The sequence below is a fragment of the Borostomias antarcticus genome (genome assembly GCF_949987555.1).
Source record: "Borostomias antarcticus genome assembly, chromosome: 13".
In the NCBI taxonomy this organism is placed as follows: Eukaryota; Metazoa; Chordata; class Actinopteri; order Stomiiformes; family Stomiidae; genus Borostomias; species Borostomias antarcticus.
The window spans coordinates 1110503-1127217 of record NC_140246.1 but is presented as its reverse complement, the minus strand read 5'-3'; the positions used below and the strand labels follow the sequence as shown (position 1 = coordinate 1127217).

Here is a 16715-nt window from a genome sequence, read left to right as displayed (position 1 = left end):
ATCAGCAGATCTTGGGCATTAGGTCTCACCAACCTTGGGTTTTGGGATTTTGGTGAAATTGTATTAAAAAGGTTACAGACAGGAAATCCCCATAGAACGGCTGATTTGTTGACATCTATGGAATATCATGAATGTGTGAATGAGCAAACATTTTATTCATCCTTTATTTTAACAAAGTTTAGTCTATTGAGACCTTGGTCTCTTTTAAAAAGACACCCTGTTAACAAGGAATTAAAAAAAACATAGAGACAAACAAACAAATAATAAAAAAGCAATAAAACCTCATTAAAATCAACACCACAACCTGTAACTAGAAAAAAGTTCCGGTGTGTGTTTGTGTGTGCGCGTCCGTGTGTGTGTCCGTGTGTGTGTCCCCGTGTGTGTCCGTGTGTGTGTGTGACGAGGTACACAGCATGCGGTGGGTGTGGGTGTGTTCCACCAATCACGTGCATGTCCTGTGAGGGGGTGTGAGGCTGACAGCATCACCATGCTACGCTCCGTTAGCCCAAACTCACACAGCTGAGACCCTGTGGGGGGGTCCTGCCGCCCCCTGCCGCCCCCTGCTGCCCCCTGCTGCCCCCTGCTGCCCCCTGCTGCTGGGAACGGATCACACCATCGGATGATCTCAAAATCACCACATCGGAAGGGATTATTCGATCACCTGTGATCAGAGCTGGGATGGAATGATCTGGATGTGGACGGCTTGGCTTGTGGCACTTCGGTTTGGGGCTGTGGTGGATCATTATGAGTGCTTATTCTAACTGGTTATGACTGGATAATTATGAGTGCTTATTATAACTGGTTATGACTGGATAATTATGAGTGCTTATTATAACTGGTTATGACTGGATAATTATGAGTGCTTATTATAACTGGTTATGACTGGCTATGAAGTTTGACTCTGGGCTGCGCTGGGCTGCACCTTATATGCTGGTCTTGGATCAGTTGACAGACCTCCACCCCATGGTTGAAATCAGGATCTGGGGAGGCCAGCTGATCCTAGAGCAGCACAGAGGGGCAGCTCTCTGTTTTGGGAAGGCTGCTGGTTCTGACCCTACTGAGCTTGTGTCAGCGTCTCACTCGCCGTCCTCTCAACGTCGTCCCCCCCCCTCAGTAACGCTGTTGTCTGTCTGTCCAGACAGAGACGAGGACTCCCCTCCCCCCCTCCCTGAGAGAACCCCCGAGTCCTTCCTACTGGCCACAGGTGCGTCCCCCCCCCCCCCCCCCCCCCCCCCTCCAGACAGGTCTGGTCTGGGTTGGTCTGGTCTGGGTTAGCCTGGCTCCGCCCGGTCTAGTCAGGCCAGCACCGCGTGTGGTCTGGTCTGGGTTAGGCCGGATTCATAGTCGACGCAAACTACATAAGCGCAAGCAACGCAAGCTTCGCAAGACCACGCAAGATCTCGTTGCGTCCTTGCGTGTGTCATGCCGAAATGTGTCACTTGACGCAAGCAATAGTGCAATTCCTTATGTTTCCACAAAACAAAACACAGAACGCAAGCCGGACTGGAGTCATGTTGGAGCTCGCGTTCACAACGTAGCTTGCGTTGTTTACGTCTACTATGAATCAGGCCTTAGCCTGGCTCCGCCCGGTCTAGTCAGGCCAGCCCCGCGTTTGGTCTGGTCTGGGTTAGCCTGGTCTGGTCTGGTCTGGTCTGGTCTGGGTTAGCCTGGTCTGGTCTGGTCTGGTCTGGTCTGGTTTGGTTTGGTTTGGTTTGGTTTGGTCTGGTCTGGTCTGGTGTGGTCTGGTCACTCACACAGATCCCCCAGCAGTGGTCACAGCAGATAAGGGCCATTCCTGTCTGTCTCACTGGTGCAATGCTATGGTCTGCCACAAGAGGGCGTCAGAAACATCTTCTCAGAGCTCCATTGACCCTGAAGCATTTAGGGGAGCCTGTAGCCATATCATCCCTGATACCCCCTCCACCCCTGAACTACCTCCACCCCTGAACTACCTCCACCCCTGAACTACCTCTACCCCTGAACTACCTCTACCCCTGAACTACCTCCACCCCTGAACTACCTCCACCCCTGAACTACCTCCACCCCTGAACTACCTCTACCCCTGAACTACCTCCACCCCTGAACTACCTCTACCCCTGAACTACCTCCACCCCTGAACTACCTCCACCCTTGAACTACCTTCTACCCCTGAACTACCTCCACCCCTGATCTACCTCCACCCCTGAACTACCTCCACCCCTGAACTACCTCCACCCCTGAACTACCTCCACCCCTGAACTACCTTCTACCCCTGAACTACCTCCACCCTTGAACTACCTCCACCCTTGAACTACCTCCACCCCTGAACTACCTCCACCCCTGAACTACCTCCACCCCTGAACTACCTCTACCCCTGAACTACCTCCACCCCTGAACTACCTCCACCCCTGAACTACCTCCACCCCTGAACTACCTTCTACCCCTGAACTACCTCTACCCCTGAACTACCTCCACCCTTGAACTACCTCCACCCCTGAACTACCTCCACCCCTGAACTACCTTCTACACCACATCTGCTTTTGTTGTTGTTAGTACATTTTCTTTGGGATGTGGCTCGTCTAGTGTTAGGCCCAGTCCCAATACCCCCCCCTTAGCCCTAGCTCCTAGTTTTGGAGTGCCCTCGACTGGGTAGTGGCCCTTCAGAACGGGGGATAGGGGTTGAAATCTTTACCTAAGAAATGGGACACCACTCGCTACGTCTTCAATCAGAATTGTATTAGTTGCCTGATTTTCTGTGGAGTCCCTGGGATGTTACAGTATGATTACTATTATTATAGTGACATATCTGACCAAAGATCAGGACAGAACAAGACAGATTAATCAATTGTACATCCAGGAAGCATGTTTACACATTGGCTGTTAACGTTAGTCCTGCCCATAGAAATGCACTGATATGAGATGAGCAGAGAAGTGCAGAAAAAATGCTACTGGATTATTTGTCGGACTTCGTGAACGGGACATAGAATCAACTGTCATTCAAAAATAGTTGTTTACACAAAGTTCTATTGATTAGATTCAACTAACATCAAAATGCTGTTACGCTTACAGTGAAAAGCAGTTGACATTGTGATTTATTTATTTTTTTAAATGAAATGCGTGTCATAACAATCCAATGACATGTTCCTTTGCATCTACATTAAACTATGTTATTCCACGGATTTTAAAATTTATGAATGATTATTTGTGAAGATATCAGGCTTCTTTTCCATGTTTTTTCACGGCACCGGTAGCCATGTTTCATATCACTGCCTCGGGCCGCAAAGCACTGTGTGAGTTTCCATCTACCCCCTCGGTTTCAGGTCAGCATCTGAAAACCCTCGTTTTGGAGGGCTGTTTGAACGTCCACTAGCCCTCGATATGCCTCCTAGCCCTCGAAGCTAAAAGGAACAGGACACACTACCCTACGCGTGAACGCGCTAAATGTAGGGGTGGGGCCCAGGGCTAGGGCTAAGGGGGGTATTGGGATTGGGCCTTAATGTCCTGAATTAGTTGTCGGTGGTCACTTTAATTAAATGAGGACCTGAATAGCGGTCAGGCAGGAGGGAGGTGGAGAACGCAGTCTGAGGAGAACAAGGGATCAGGATTGTGTTGAACGTTCTGCCTGATCTTGCTTTGTTTTTTTGTTCATGTGTGTCTTTCTTTCTTTCTCTCTTTCTCTCTTTCTTTCTTTCTTTCTCTCTCTCTCTCTCTCTCTCTCTCTCTCTCTCTCTCTCTTTCTCTCTTTCTCTCTCTCTCTCTCTCTCTTTCTCTCTCTCTCTCCTTTACTGATTGTGTGGTTCTGTCCATCTGCAGACCCGTTGGAGGTGAAGCCCGGAGGAGCTGAGTGGGGCGGAGCAGGCGAGCCAGCTGGTCCAGGGCTGGGGGCCCCTCTCAGGACCCAGAGAGGTGAGTAACAGGCTGGTCCAGGGCTGGGGGCCCCTCTCAGGACCCAGAGAGGTGGGGAACAGGCTGGTCCAGGGCTGGGGGCCCCTCTCAGGACCCAGAGAGGTGAGGAACAGGCTGGTCCAGGGCTGGGGGCCCCTCTCAGGACCCAGAGAGGTGAGTAACAGGCTGGCCCAGGGCTGGGGGCCCCTCTCAGGACCCAGAGAGGTGAGGAACAGGCTGGTCCAGGGCTGGGGGCCCCTCTCAGGACCCAGAGAGGTGAGGAACAGGCTGGTCCAGGGCTGGGGGCCCCTCTCAGGACCCAGAGAGGTGGGGAACAGGCTGGTCCAGGGCTGGGGGCCCCTCTCATGACCCAGAGAGGTGAGGAACAGGCTGGTCCAGGGCTGGGGGCCCCTCTCAGGACCCAGAGAGGTGAGGAACAGGCTGGTCCAGGGCTGGGGGCCCCTGCCCCTCTCAGGACCCAGAGAGGTGAGGAACAGGCTGGTCCAGGGCTGGGGGCCCCCTCTCAGGACCCAGAGAGGTGGGGGAACAGGCTGGTCCAGGGCTGGGGGCCCCCTCTCAGGACCCAGAGAGGTGAGGAACAGGCTGGTCCAGGGCTGGGGGCCCCTCTCAGGACCCAGAGAGGTGGGGAGCAGTAGGGAGCAGCAGCTACATGACTGGGATGTGTCTATGTACTGGGATGTGTCTATGTACTGGGATGTGTCTATGTACTGGGATGTGTCTATGTACTGGGACGTGTCTATGTACTGGGACGTGTCTATGTACTGGGACGTGTCTATGTACTGGGACGTGTCTATGTACTGGGATGTGTCTATGTACTGGATGTGTCTATGTACTGGGACGTGTCTATGTACTGGGACGTGTCCTATGTACTGGGATGTGTCTATGTACTGGGACGTGTCTATGTACTGGGACGTGCCCCCCCCCCCGGCACTTTGTGTCCCGGCTTTTGGATTTCACCCTGGTGTGTGTGTATTAGTGTGTGTATTAGTGTGTGTATTAGTGTGTGTACTGTATATAAGTGTGTGTGTCAGTGTTGATGATGATGTTGTTGATGACATGACGCTAGCCGACCACGTGCGCTTCGTCTAACGTGCGCTTCGTCTAACGTGCGCTTGTTTCCCAGCAGCGCCCGGCGAGAGGGAGAGGAGTAAGAGAGTCTCGGACAGCGCCGGGATGGAAGCTGCAGCCGCCAGCGTGACCTCCGGGGTCGCGGGAGCAGGAGACAGGAAGACGGCGGCCGACATGGGTGGGTGAGTGAGGAGAGGGGGATGACGGGGATGACGGGGGATGACAGGGCGGCTGTGGCTCAGTGGTAGAGCGGGTCGTCCAACGATCGTAGGTTCGGTGGTTCGAATCCCGGCTCCTCCTGACAACGTGTCCTTGGGCAAAGACACTGAACCCCAGATTGCTCTCAATGAACAGGCTAGCACCTTGCATGGCAGCTCTGTGTGTGTGTGTGTGTGTGTGTGTGTGTGTGTGTGTGTGTGTGTGTGTGTGTGTGTGTGTGTGTGTGTGTGTGTGTGTGTGTGTGTGGCTGAATGAGATATATAAGAGCACTCTCATTTCCCATGAGGTCTGGCAGGATCTGACGGGATGGAAAGTGTGTGATGGACAGTGGAACATGGGCGGAGCTGTGGGCGGAGCTGTGGGTGGAACTGTGGGCGGAGCTGTGGGCGGAGCTATGCCCGCTGCCAGACGCCCCCAGGACTGAATTAGCAACATACAGTACTAGAATAGAACTGACTCCATAGATGTGTTCGGAATCGCTCCCTCGTTCCCTCACTCCCTATTCCCTATATAGGGTTCACCATGTAGTGAACTACCTAGGGAACGGAGAAAATGTAGGGTACATGCACTGTTCCTGCAAATCAAGGTGAATTGTGGGTAATAAATAGTAGACTATATAGGGAACGAAAATTCCGTGGAGAATTTGGACACTACAAAACAAAATGGCTGACGCCCTATATAGTGCACTATATAGTGAATAGTTAGCGATTCCGAACACAGCACATGTTTGAATGAACCTATTCTATTAATACATCCATGGAATGAACGTAGCCGAACCACGGACCATATTAACCCTCTGCTCTCTCCTCCACCCTCCCAGGGTTCGGTAGCCGCTGCACACAACCCAAAGGCCCAAGGGACCCCCCCCTCGGAGTGGACATGATGACCTCCCCTGACCATCCTCCATCCCCACTCTCCTCCAATGCCAAAACCTCACTGCCCCCCCCCCCCCCCCCCCCCCCACCATCCTCTCCTTAAAGTGCCACTGATGACCAAGGTCCCATCCTCCCATGATTCAGCCTCTTCCTCCTCTGACTAATCTAATACAATCTGCAAAGCAGCGTAGATAATCTACCCAGGATGCAACAGTACACCCCCTCTGCTGTAGTCGTGCTGCTGTTGTTCTTATCGCTGTAGAGACGGAGCTCCAGGAGCTAACTGCTCCCGTTAATGCATCACACGACCATGTCGGCCATGTTGGATGTTCCTGCCAAGTCCCTCTTGGTCGCTCCAGGAGTTATTTCTGTGTTTCTCTCCTCCTTCGCTGGGACCATGTACCTGCCTTATTCCTCTAGGGAGAGAGAGAAGGAGAGAGAGAAGGAGAGAGAGAGAAGGAGAGAGAGAGAAGGAGAGAGAGAAGGAGAGAGAGGAGAGAGAGAGGAGGGAGAGAGGAGGGAGAGAGAAGGAGAGGGAGAGAGAGGAGGGAGAGAGAGAAGGAGGGAGAGAGAGAGAGTGGCGAGAGAAGGAGGGAGAGGGAGAGAGAGGAGGGAGAGAGAGAGGAGGGAGAGGAGAGAGAGGAGGGAGAGGAGAGAGAGGAGGGAGAGAGGGAGAGGAGAGAGAGGAGGGAGAGAGAGAGAGAGGAGGGGGAGAGAGAGAGAAGGAGGGAGAGAGAGAGAAGGAGGGAGAGGGAGAGAGAAGGAGGGAGAGGGAGAGAGAGAGGAGAGAGAGAAGGAGGAAGAGGAGAGAGAAGGAGGGAGAGAGAGAGGAGATGGCATCTTTCTTGCCTATTCCAGAAATACAGACTTTTGTATGTTCTACTGTTCTTCTGCTCTTCTGTACTTTTGAGACGTGTTTTATCACAATACAGCAGAACACGTCTGGCTAGGGACACAGGACTACTGTTGGATTTTGTTTTGTTACGTTCCGTTTTCTCTTCGCTAACTTCTGAATAGCTACAGTTATATTATGCATTATTTTATAAGTGTACAGGGCGACAAGGTATATAATATTTCAAATTTGCTCTCTGAATATTCTTATTAACAGAAGATGTAAGAAGTTTGTGCATGATTTTCTCCCCACGACGTTCCTCAAACTGTAAATTATTTTGCCCTCTTTTGTTTTAGCAAATACAATACTTCAGGGTTTTCATTGTGTCTTGTTTTATGTCTCTATGTGTTTCAAATCGACTGGTCAAACCACCAGTCCCCCTATGATGGAAAATGGGCTCAAGATAAGATTGTAATAATAATACTGCTCTTTTTTGTAAATTGTATTGTAAAGGTTATTTTTGTACACACTGTTGGTTCATCACACTGCCATGCCCTGTTCTGTCCTCGAGCATCAGCCTCGTTTCCAGAGCCTGTCTGTGCCTTCCAGAGAGCACCCTTCTTCCTCCTCCTCCTCCAATCAACATCAGCAGCTGGAGCACGTGCAATGTGTGTGTGCTCTGCGCCACCTCTGGGACTCTCACTCAGCTACCCCCCCCTCACACACACACACACACACACACACCTGTTTGTATGTTGCTGAAATCAATCGACCTGTCAGTAAAAGAGAAAGACATCAAGTAAAGCCCCGATTGTCTTGTTTTCCGTCACTGTGTGTGCGTGTGCGTGTGTGTGTGTGTGCGCGTGTGCGTGCGGGCGCGCTCAGGGACTGGACAGGAAGTGATCTCAGCAGGGCTTCTCAGGGTTTCCTCTTAGGAGATTGTTTTGCAATCAATTACTGTCCTCACTGCAGAGGGTGTGTGGACGGTCACCACATAGTTATTTCAACTCATTCAGCTGATGGTTTCATGGCAGCGTAGTGACCCCCCCTATCCCCTGAAGACCAGAATATTCCATAAGCGTCACTACGAACCCCCAAGTAACGTATTAACTCACCCCTTTATGATCCCAGTACCTCTGGAAAATCCACAGAGCTGAAGACCTTAATAACCATATTTCTTGTTTCCATGCAACACCAGTGGAGAACCAATACTACCAGAATTCAATTCAATATGCGATGGACCTTTACTGACCTCTAGTGGTATATAGAAGTATAAGTACTGGTAGGGGAGGTGAGGAGGAGATCGTTTCTGAGACTGTACATCAAATTAAATACTTGTATCTCGTTTTCTAAGGCGACACTCCAGGACGGTGGTAAGGTCATCAGAAAGAAGAGAAACAAGTTAAGTGTCACATGTCTGCCATTTTTATTACTTAATTCATTATTTCATTCATTTTATCTCCAAAACAGTAGAGAAATACACAAAGTCCTCCCGTTTTCCCGGTACTGTCTCAGTGTAGTGAGTCCGTCTGTCTCTTCCTCCCAACGTTGTCATTCCGGAACGCAGTGACTGATCCATGTGAGGTAGGGAGGGTTGCCCTGCTCTATGGGCAGGCTGATGACCTCGGCCACTTCATACGGGTGCTTTGACCTGGCAGGAATACACAGCTACATAGTCAAACACACATATGAGTCATTCGAATATAGATGCACACACACACTGATGTCATCAGCAGTCCTGGTTTGATTAAGCGGGGCGCTCACCTGACATACTCTGCCAGAGCAGCCACCTTGGAACTCCTGGTCTTGATCATCTGCAGCCGGGAAGACACACAAGACACACACTGCCATGTACCGCACCAGAGAGAGAGGGAGAGGGAGGGAGAGAGAGAGAGAGAGAGAGAGAGAGACTCACCAGCAGAACTTCACTGTCTTCCTCTATCTTCCCCTGCCACTCATACCTGGGAGGAGCACAAACCCCTCATCATGTATGTAAACTTCCACCAAGCGTGTTGTATCTGTCACATGTACAAGACACCGGTCCCACGTGTACAACAACGTGCTCGGTAACACTTCTGCTATGTACTCCGGATCCTATACCACTTACACCATAGGGTTAGGATCCTATACCACTTACACCATAGGTTTAGGATCCTATACCACTTACACCATAGGTTTAGGATCCTATACCACTTACACCATAGGTTTAGGATCCTATACCACTTACACCATAGGTGTAGGATCCTATACCACTTACACCATAGGTGTAGGATCCTATACCACTTACACCATAGGTTTAGGATCCTATACCACTTACACCATAGGTTTAGGATCCTATACCACTTACACCATAGGTTTAGGATCCTATACCACTTACACCGAGGTTACTGTGGGAATGATGTTGACGCACGCAGCCAGCTTCTTCTCCACGATCCCTCTGCAGAAAGAACAGACCAGAGTGCGATAGAACCGTAGTGTGGTGTCCTATGGCTTTAGAACCGTAGTGTGGTGTAGTATGGCTTTAGAACCGTAGTGTGGTGTCCTATGGCTTTAGAACCGTAGTGTGGTGTAGTATAGCTTTAGAACCGTAGTGTGGTGTGCTATGGCTTTAGAACCGTAGTGTGGTGTGCTATGGCTTTAGAACCGTAGTGTGGTGTACTATGGCTTTAGAACCGTAGTGTGGTGTGCTATGGCTTTAGAACCGTAGTGTGGTGTGCTATGGCTTTAGAACCGTAGTGTGGTGTACTATGGCTTTAGAACCGTAGTGTGGTGTGCTATGGCTTTAGAACCGTAGTGTGGTGTGCTATGGCTTTAATATTGGGTATGCAGAAGACAGGTGGGTCGGGTGTCTCAGGTAGTTAGTTTAGGTAGGTGCTGTAGGCAGGTGGCTGGGGTTCTCAGGTAGGAAGGAAGGAAGGCCTCACCTGGCCAGATCTTTGGCCACAGCGTCGTTGGGACACGTGACGAAGGCTGCGGAGTGCGTGCCCGACGTGTAGGTTTCAGTCGCCATGGAGAATGCTCGCAATCCCACAGTCCTTAGCAGCGGGAGCATCAGCACACTCAGCAACGCGCTCTGTGATTGTCATGGAAACAGACGCGAGACTGGTGAGTTGTCATGATGATGATTTAAGCTAGACAGGATAATGCTGGTTGTGTTCATGTACAGGCAATAACAAGCTGGCAAGACACGTTAGCTAACCTGTTACAGGGTTGAAACCACAAAGGACCCTGATTGGTTAAGAGAAGTAGAGACCAACAAGAGGGCAGACTGTTTACTGGTTATGATGAGGTCGAGAAAACTGGATGCTCAATCACAAACATTTCTAACTCGGAATGATGTATGTATATACACACACACACACACACACACACACACATACACACATACATACACACACACACACACACACATACACACACACACATACATACACACACACACACACACACACACTAAACAACAGGCTAGTGCTACAACATTTGTGACAAGGATGTTTTAAACGTGCATAGGCTATCGACAATTAATTGGAACAAGGAAAGAGACTAGAAACCAACAACTAGAGGTTGTTTGCTGTGGGTAACGTTAAATTAAGGCAAGACAGCAAAATACGCCAAACATTAGCTAACGTACATGCAAACACTAAGTTCTGGTGTGGAAGCGTGACGTTTTCAAACTTATAGACGCTGGGTACCTTTTGACAGCTGTAGCCTGCTTGCTGCGGCTAGCGTAAAGCTGTGCAGATTGCCGTAAAACAGCTGCTATGTTTACCAAATGGTCGTAAATACAGCTGGACTAGCACTAGCACTTCTGTTGTTTGATATGGGGGCGCAATGCGGCGCATGCATTCGGTATGAACGGGACAGGCTACTGATCAAATAAAATCTATTTGGCGGATAAATTATTACTAAGAAGTCATTCAAATCTGAGGGCTCCTATTAGCCCTAGCTGCTTGGCGTGCTCGTTTTTTTTTTCTAGCCAGCAGAGTGCACTATTGCTCCATGAAACACTGCATCATCTGCAGGGGGCTACATGTGATCATTTTAATTGATAAAACTAGTGCACAGTGCCCGTTGATCCGTCGTGGTCTGTCTGTCTGTCTGTCTGTCTGTCTGTCTGTCTGTCTGTCTGTCTGTCTGTCTGTCTGTCTGTCTGTCTGTCTATAGAGCCCTCACCTTCCCCTCCCTACGTAGCCCTAACCTACTACACTAAACTGAAGGGCTGGTCCCTTATTTCCCTGCAGCAATTCTGTCCCAATAGTGTTCACTACATGATCCTCTCCAGAATTCGCCCTCGTGGGGGGGGGGGGGGTTGATAAGCTGGGCGCAACGGCTCTGAGAAGTCGGAGCCTTGGTGGAAGAGTCCTTAAGCAGGGCTGTGATAGCTCTGTTGTGGTGGAGGAGAGGATACTGAGGGGGGGGGGGGGATAGGAGACGGCCTCGGCGCGGAGGGCTCAAGTCCCGTTAGGCAGGCTTCACCTGGTCCACTGAGATGAACGCAGACGTTCACGTGGTCAAACTTCCTCTCGGCCACCAAGAAGTGCTACAAAGGAGCCTTTGTATGGCGGTGTACCTTGGCGCTTTGGCATGTACATAGGTGTCAACCCAGTCCCTCACATCCTTTTTGAGCCCATGCCGAACTTTGCCGTCACCAGCCGGATGGATGGTTTTCTGCCGAGGTGGGAAATCGAACATGCAGCATCTCCAGCTGGCGGGGACGATGGGATGGAGCTGATCCGCGTAGAGGTCACGTCCATGGAGAGTGTAGTGCCTGGGTCGCAGACGCCTACGGCTTCCAGATGCAGCCCTGTGTCCACCATTTTGAGGGCCTGTGATTTGGTCCGCTGCCATATGGTAGTCGAGACCCAGCCCAGATAGCAAGCGGATGTGTAATGATTCTGGGCCATATATGGGCCGGAACTAAGCCACAAGGGCCAGATCTGGTCTGTATATGGCCCAGATCCGCTTGCTATCTGGGAGCTGGACCCTCCCAACGACAGCCCTGTAGAGGCAGTCTGCGACAAGGCTGGATTTACCAGCAACATGTTGTAGGTCCGTAGTAAACTCGGAGATGTAGTAGAGCTGGCATTGCTTGCGGGTGGGCCATTGTTTGGCCACTTTGGACGTGGAGAACGTGAGGGGTTTGTGGTCCACAAATGCTCACTTGCGGCCCTCCAGTAAGAACCGGGAGTGTCCACTGAGGCTGAAGACGGCATGTGGCCCCCAGGCGCCCGTAACCACTGCTCGTGCACCGCGCCAACTGATCACTGCCGTTTTGGGGATGTCCGGGGGGTGCACAGGCAACTAGTGATATCCACACGCTAGGTCCACCTTAGAGAAGACAGGTGTGCTGGAAAATCCTTGATGTGTAGGACTGGCTAGCGATCGTGTGGTCACAACATGGGTTGGACCGCCACCAAGTTTAGAGGGGGTTCCTATGTCATAGGAACAACTCTACGAAGAGGAAATTGGGCACTTCCTTAGCCAGTAGGTTTAGCATCCATGAGCTCCGAGAGTTTGCTGTCCCCCATGCCTCATCGGGCTCTCAGAAGCGGACATCTTGAAGGTCTTGACAAGGACGTCTTTCAGTGCCTTGAATTTGCCTTTGGGCGGAGAGTCTGTGAGGTGAGCTACCACCCCCTAGTGCTGCCATGACGTAGCAGTATCGTGTCTCATCATCGACTATCTTCCAAAGAGCAAACTGTGCCTCTGCCTGTGCCTTTGAGAACTAATGATGCCTCCCAAAACTCCAGCAACTCCAGAGGAACGGTGTTGGTAGCAAGTTGATAGCATGTTCAAGGTGGTCCAAAGAGGCTTCTAAAGACAGGCAGAGTGAAAAGTTGGCTAACAGCAGCACAACCTTTTATTCAAACGCAGACACTACAACACCAAACTGAAGGGCTGGTCTCTTATATCCCTGCCGCAACTCTACCCACTCTAACCCTACCCCTATCTCGCACTAGGCCTACTCTCAGTCTCAGTCTCTCACTGTCAGAGTCTCTCTCAGCTGTTGTGGGCCCGGCTCCTACTTCGGCTCCGGTCCAGGAGTTGAGTCGCTCTGGGCGTAGCAGGCCGCCGTCACTCTCTGCCACCGTCCGGCCACCCTGGCCACACGTCATCCCCACCAGCCTACTCAAGCCTCTCCCCTCTAGGTCCTCGCACAACACCACCTCTTACTGATACTCATACACACACACACGCTGCATCCACACACCCCTCTGGTTTCCACATCCCATTTCCTGTACCACACACACGGATCCATTCATTCCCCCCGCTAGTTAGCACTTCCCTGTTTAGCTGCGGCACTCGGTTCCTCTGTTTTTGCTTCCCTTGTGGTTTCTTTATATTAAACGTCCGAGTGTCAAACGTGTCCCGCCTCTCTGTCTCGGTCGGGGGTTCTCACTGCACGGGTCCAGGGTCGGGGGTTCTCACTGCACGGGTCGGGGGTTCTCACTGCACGGGTCCAGGGTCGGGTGTTCTCACTGCACGGGTCCAGGGTCGGGGGTTCTCACTGCACGGGTCGGGGGTTCTCACTGCACGGGTCCAGGGTCCGGGTTCAGAGACCCGCCTCTCTGTCTCTGTCGGGGGTTCTCACTGCACGGGTCCAGGGTCCGGGTTCAGAGACCAGCAAGAGCTCTACACTGAAGCGTGTCAACCCTGGGGGCAGAACACGGGGTAGATATGCTAACTAATAAGCAGCCAGACTAGTCAGACCGGATGATTTGTCATCCAACACCTTCCCTGGACGTTTGCCAGGCATTATTACAATAATATGTAATTGGTTTGGGGAGCCTGCTAAACAAAGACACTTTATAGTGCTTAGCCTTGGTGAAGGGCGTAAGTGAGTCTCTCGCTAACCTGTTAGGAACCACTCAGTCTGCTCATCAGTATCTACAGATATGCTGCATTCCATTTGTATCAGAAACCTCGGAATTCCTCGGTTCAACATCAAACTCGTCATCAAACATGTCACCCGAACTCGGGATTTCTGCCATTTTACTTTGGATAAAAAATCGACCCCGACTTCATCAACATCAGCTGCTGACGCCAATAAAGATGGCTACTCCGTGCATCAACAATAAGTGAAAGCTGTATTAAGACTCTGTATTATTTGTGGCTCATTAAATCAGCGAACAATGTTGCTATGAAGTTAGTATGCGCAAAATAGTATAGTTTGTTGTTATCACCTGGGATTGCTAACAATGGCTAACAATAGCTAATTTTATGGAGTCAAAATGAGGCCAGTAAGCATTGTAAACGTAAGTGAAGTATTGTAAACAAAAACATATGAATTTTAAACGTAAGTGAAGTATTGTAAACGTAAGTGAAGTATTGTAAATGTAAGTGAAGTATTGTAAACGTAAGTGAAGTATTGTAAATGTAAGTGAAGTATTGTAAACAAAAAATATATAAATTTTTACTTAATTATTAAAAAATAAAATAAAAATTGCATTTACAATACTTTTTTGCGTTTACAAAACCTTTTCTGCATTTACAAAACTTTTCTGCCTTTACAATACTTTTTCTGCATTTACAAAACATTTCTTGCGCTGCAAAACATTCTGGCCTCTCTTTGACGTGGGGGCGTGGTTAGATGAGTGGCGTGTCCAGAGAGGAAGAGGCGGAGTTTCGGGATGCCCACCGCCCATGGATGTATTAATATAACGCCACCGCCATATGAGCGCTGCTCAACGTTTTTTGGACTTCTTCTATGGTTTTGATTTATATATGGCGGTGGGCATCCCGAAACCCCGCCTCTTCCTCTCTGGACACGCCACTCATCTAACCCCGCCCCCACGTCAAAGAGAGGCCAGAATGTTTTGCAGCGCAAGAAAGTTTTGTAAACGCAGAAAAAGTATTGTAAAGGCAGAAAAGTGTTGTAAACGCAGAAAAGGTTTTGTAAACGCAAAAAAGTATCGTAAATGCAATTTTTATTTTATTTTTTAATAATTAAGTGATTATTTATATATTTTTTGTTTACAATACTTCACTTACGTTTACAATACTTCCCTTACGTTTACAATACTTCACTTACGTTTACAATTCATATGTTTTTGTTTACAATACTTCACTTACGTTTACAATGCTTTCTGGCCTCATTTTGACTCCATATAATTTGCCTAGAACTACAAAGATGGGGCGAAAAGACAGTTTTTAAACAATTAAAGCATTTTCACTGAGTTGGCTTGACTTCCAGCCCTCCATCTTTTATATAAAAAAAACTCTTTTTCGCACTTAAGTAGCACATGTCCACCAGCCTTGGGCGAGTTCAATCTGAAAACAGGGCGATAGCGAGAAATCCACAAATCACCCTGGACCAGAGCAAGTGCTTAAAGGTACCCAACGAAACGTGAATCAAAACAATCCGTTCTTTGTTTATTTTCGAAATTCCTCGATTATATGGTTCCTTGTAGTCTAATAAACATGTTGAATCACTTGAATGTCTTTCCTACCTTGTAATTTCTTCGCAAAATGATATTAAGGTAATGTTTTGAAAACAACAAAGATGTGTGAAACGTCACTATTATGTGCTCCGTGTATTGACGCAATGACGTAGTACGCGATTTTCGGGGACCACCTTCTCAAATTTGCTCTAGAGCGCATACTAGTGGTCAAAAACTACAGTAGCAGTATTTTAAAGTAAATTATTTGACAGACAGGAAGCCAGTGTAAAGACCTTAGAACTGGTGGTAGTAGTAGTAGTAGTAGTATTACCTCCGCCGCAGCGATAGCACAGGGTGAAAGGTCATATTTTTGGTGGTATGTCCATCTGTCCGTCCGTCCATACATACAGTAGCCTTTCAGCAGGATTATGCAAAAACTACTGGAACGATTTTCATGAAACTCGGTGGAAGGATGAAGCATGGGCAAACCTACAACTCATTACATTTTGGAATGGATCTGAATTACAGGGTGGGTCCATGAGCCGCCCAAACATGGCAGGCCATTCACCACCATTCATTTTTTGGACTAGGATTACGCAAAATCTACCGGACCAATTTTCATGAAAGTCGGTGGAGGGGTGTAGCATGGCCCAATTTAGAACCCATTAAATTCTGGAGAGGATCCGAATCACAGGGCGGGTCCACAAGCCGTCCACACACGGCCGGCTATTCATTTTTGAGACCAGGTTTACGCTAAAACTACCAGACTGATTTTCATGAAACTCGGTGGAGGGGTGTAGCATGGTCAACTAACAACCCATTAAATTCTGAAGTGGATCCCAATCACAGGGTGGGTCCATGACTCGGCCCAAACATGGCCGGGTCGGCGATTCACCTCAATTTATTTATTTATGACTAGATCACACATAAATTACCGGAGTGCTTTTCATAAAACTCGCTGGAGAGGTGTAGCAAGCGCCAATTTAGAACCTATTCAATTTTGGCACACACAGAGCCACGGAATGCATTCATGGCGGAGGTCTGTGCTCTCTGAACACCATTTCAAGTTATTATTCTTATTCTTATTCTTATAATCATTATTATAACAGCTTGTTTAGGGGCGTTTGTGTGAAATAGTGCGAATGTTACCCTATTGGGATAAAAAACAAAATGGAAACATGATTAATCTCATCCACGTCACAAATGGAAACACCTGATATGACTGATCCTGTTCTGCAGTGTTTCTCTCCTCTCCTGCGACATGCCCGGAGGCACCGTTAAAGCTACGTAGGCTACCAGACTCCACCTCTCCATGTAGGCTACCAGACTCCACCTCTCCATGTAGGCTACCAGACTCCACCTCTCCATCGTTACGCGCGAACTCGCCCCCTCCCCGCCTTGCACACAAACAGCAGTAGCGCTGGAGACCAGAGTACATAGATAGAGATCCCCAAG

The 16715-nt window shown here is 49.3% G+C and overlaps 2 protein-coding genes across 2 annotated transcripts in view; one reads left to right on the top strand and one right to left on the bottom strand.

Annotated features, from left to right (window-relative positions):
* LOC311316731 (tyrosine-protein phosphatase non-receptor type 12-like) overlaps positions 1-6150 on the top strand; it is a gene marked incomplete at both ends in the record, with an annotated part of 14351 nt that extends 8201 nt beyond the window's left edge. The window contains 3 exons of the mRNA XM_084447660.1: positions 3793-3885; positions 5009-5131; positions 5993-6150. Coding sequence (XP_084303786.1) covers positions 3793-3885; positions 5009-5131; positions 5993-6150 — 374 coding nt within the window. The remainder of the gene's footprint in view (positions 1-3792; positions 3886-5008; positions 5132-5992) is intronic.
* Positions 6151-8344: 2194 nt separating this feature from the next.
* Positions 8345-10601, bottom strand: LOC311316658 (protein CutA homolog). The gene is made up of 6 exons (XM_084447575.1): positions 10572-10601; positions 9804-9952; positions 9257-9316; positions 8795-8840; positions 8644-8693; positions 8345-8530 (listed from the first exon to the last, which is right to left on the bottom strand). The coding sequence occupies exons 2-6, from the start codon at positions 9929-9931 to the stop codon at positions 8431-8433; spliced, it is 384 nt and encodes a 127-aa protein (XP_084303701.1). The 5' UTR covers positions 9932-9952; positions 10572-10601; the 3' UTR covers positions 8345-8430.
* Between the last annotated feature and the right edge of the window lie 6114 nt (positions 10602-16715).

What these genes read in the sequence shown, in the direction of transcription:
- LOC311316658 (XM_084447575.1), bottom strand. Translation starts at nt 9,931, where the DNA reads ATGCTCCCGCTGCTAAGGACTGTGGGATTGCGAGCATTCTCCATGGCG. An exon ending in GTGGCCAAAGATCTGGCCAG is followed by an intron (nt 9,317 to 9,803) that starts GTGAGGCCTTCC and finishes TTCTTTCTGCAG; the next exon opens with AGGGATCGTGGAGAAGAAGC. An exon ending in ATTCCCACAGTAACCTCGGT is followed by an intron (nt 8,841 to 9,256) that starts GTAAGTGGTATA and finishes TGCTCCTCCCAG; the next exon opens with GTATGAGTGGCAGGGGAAGA.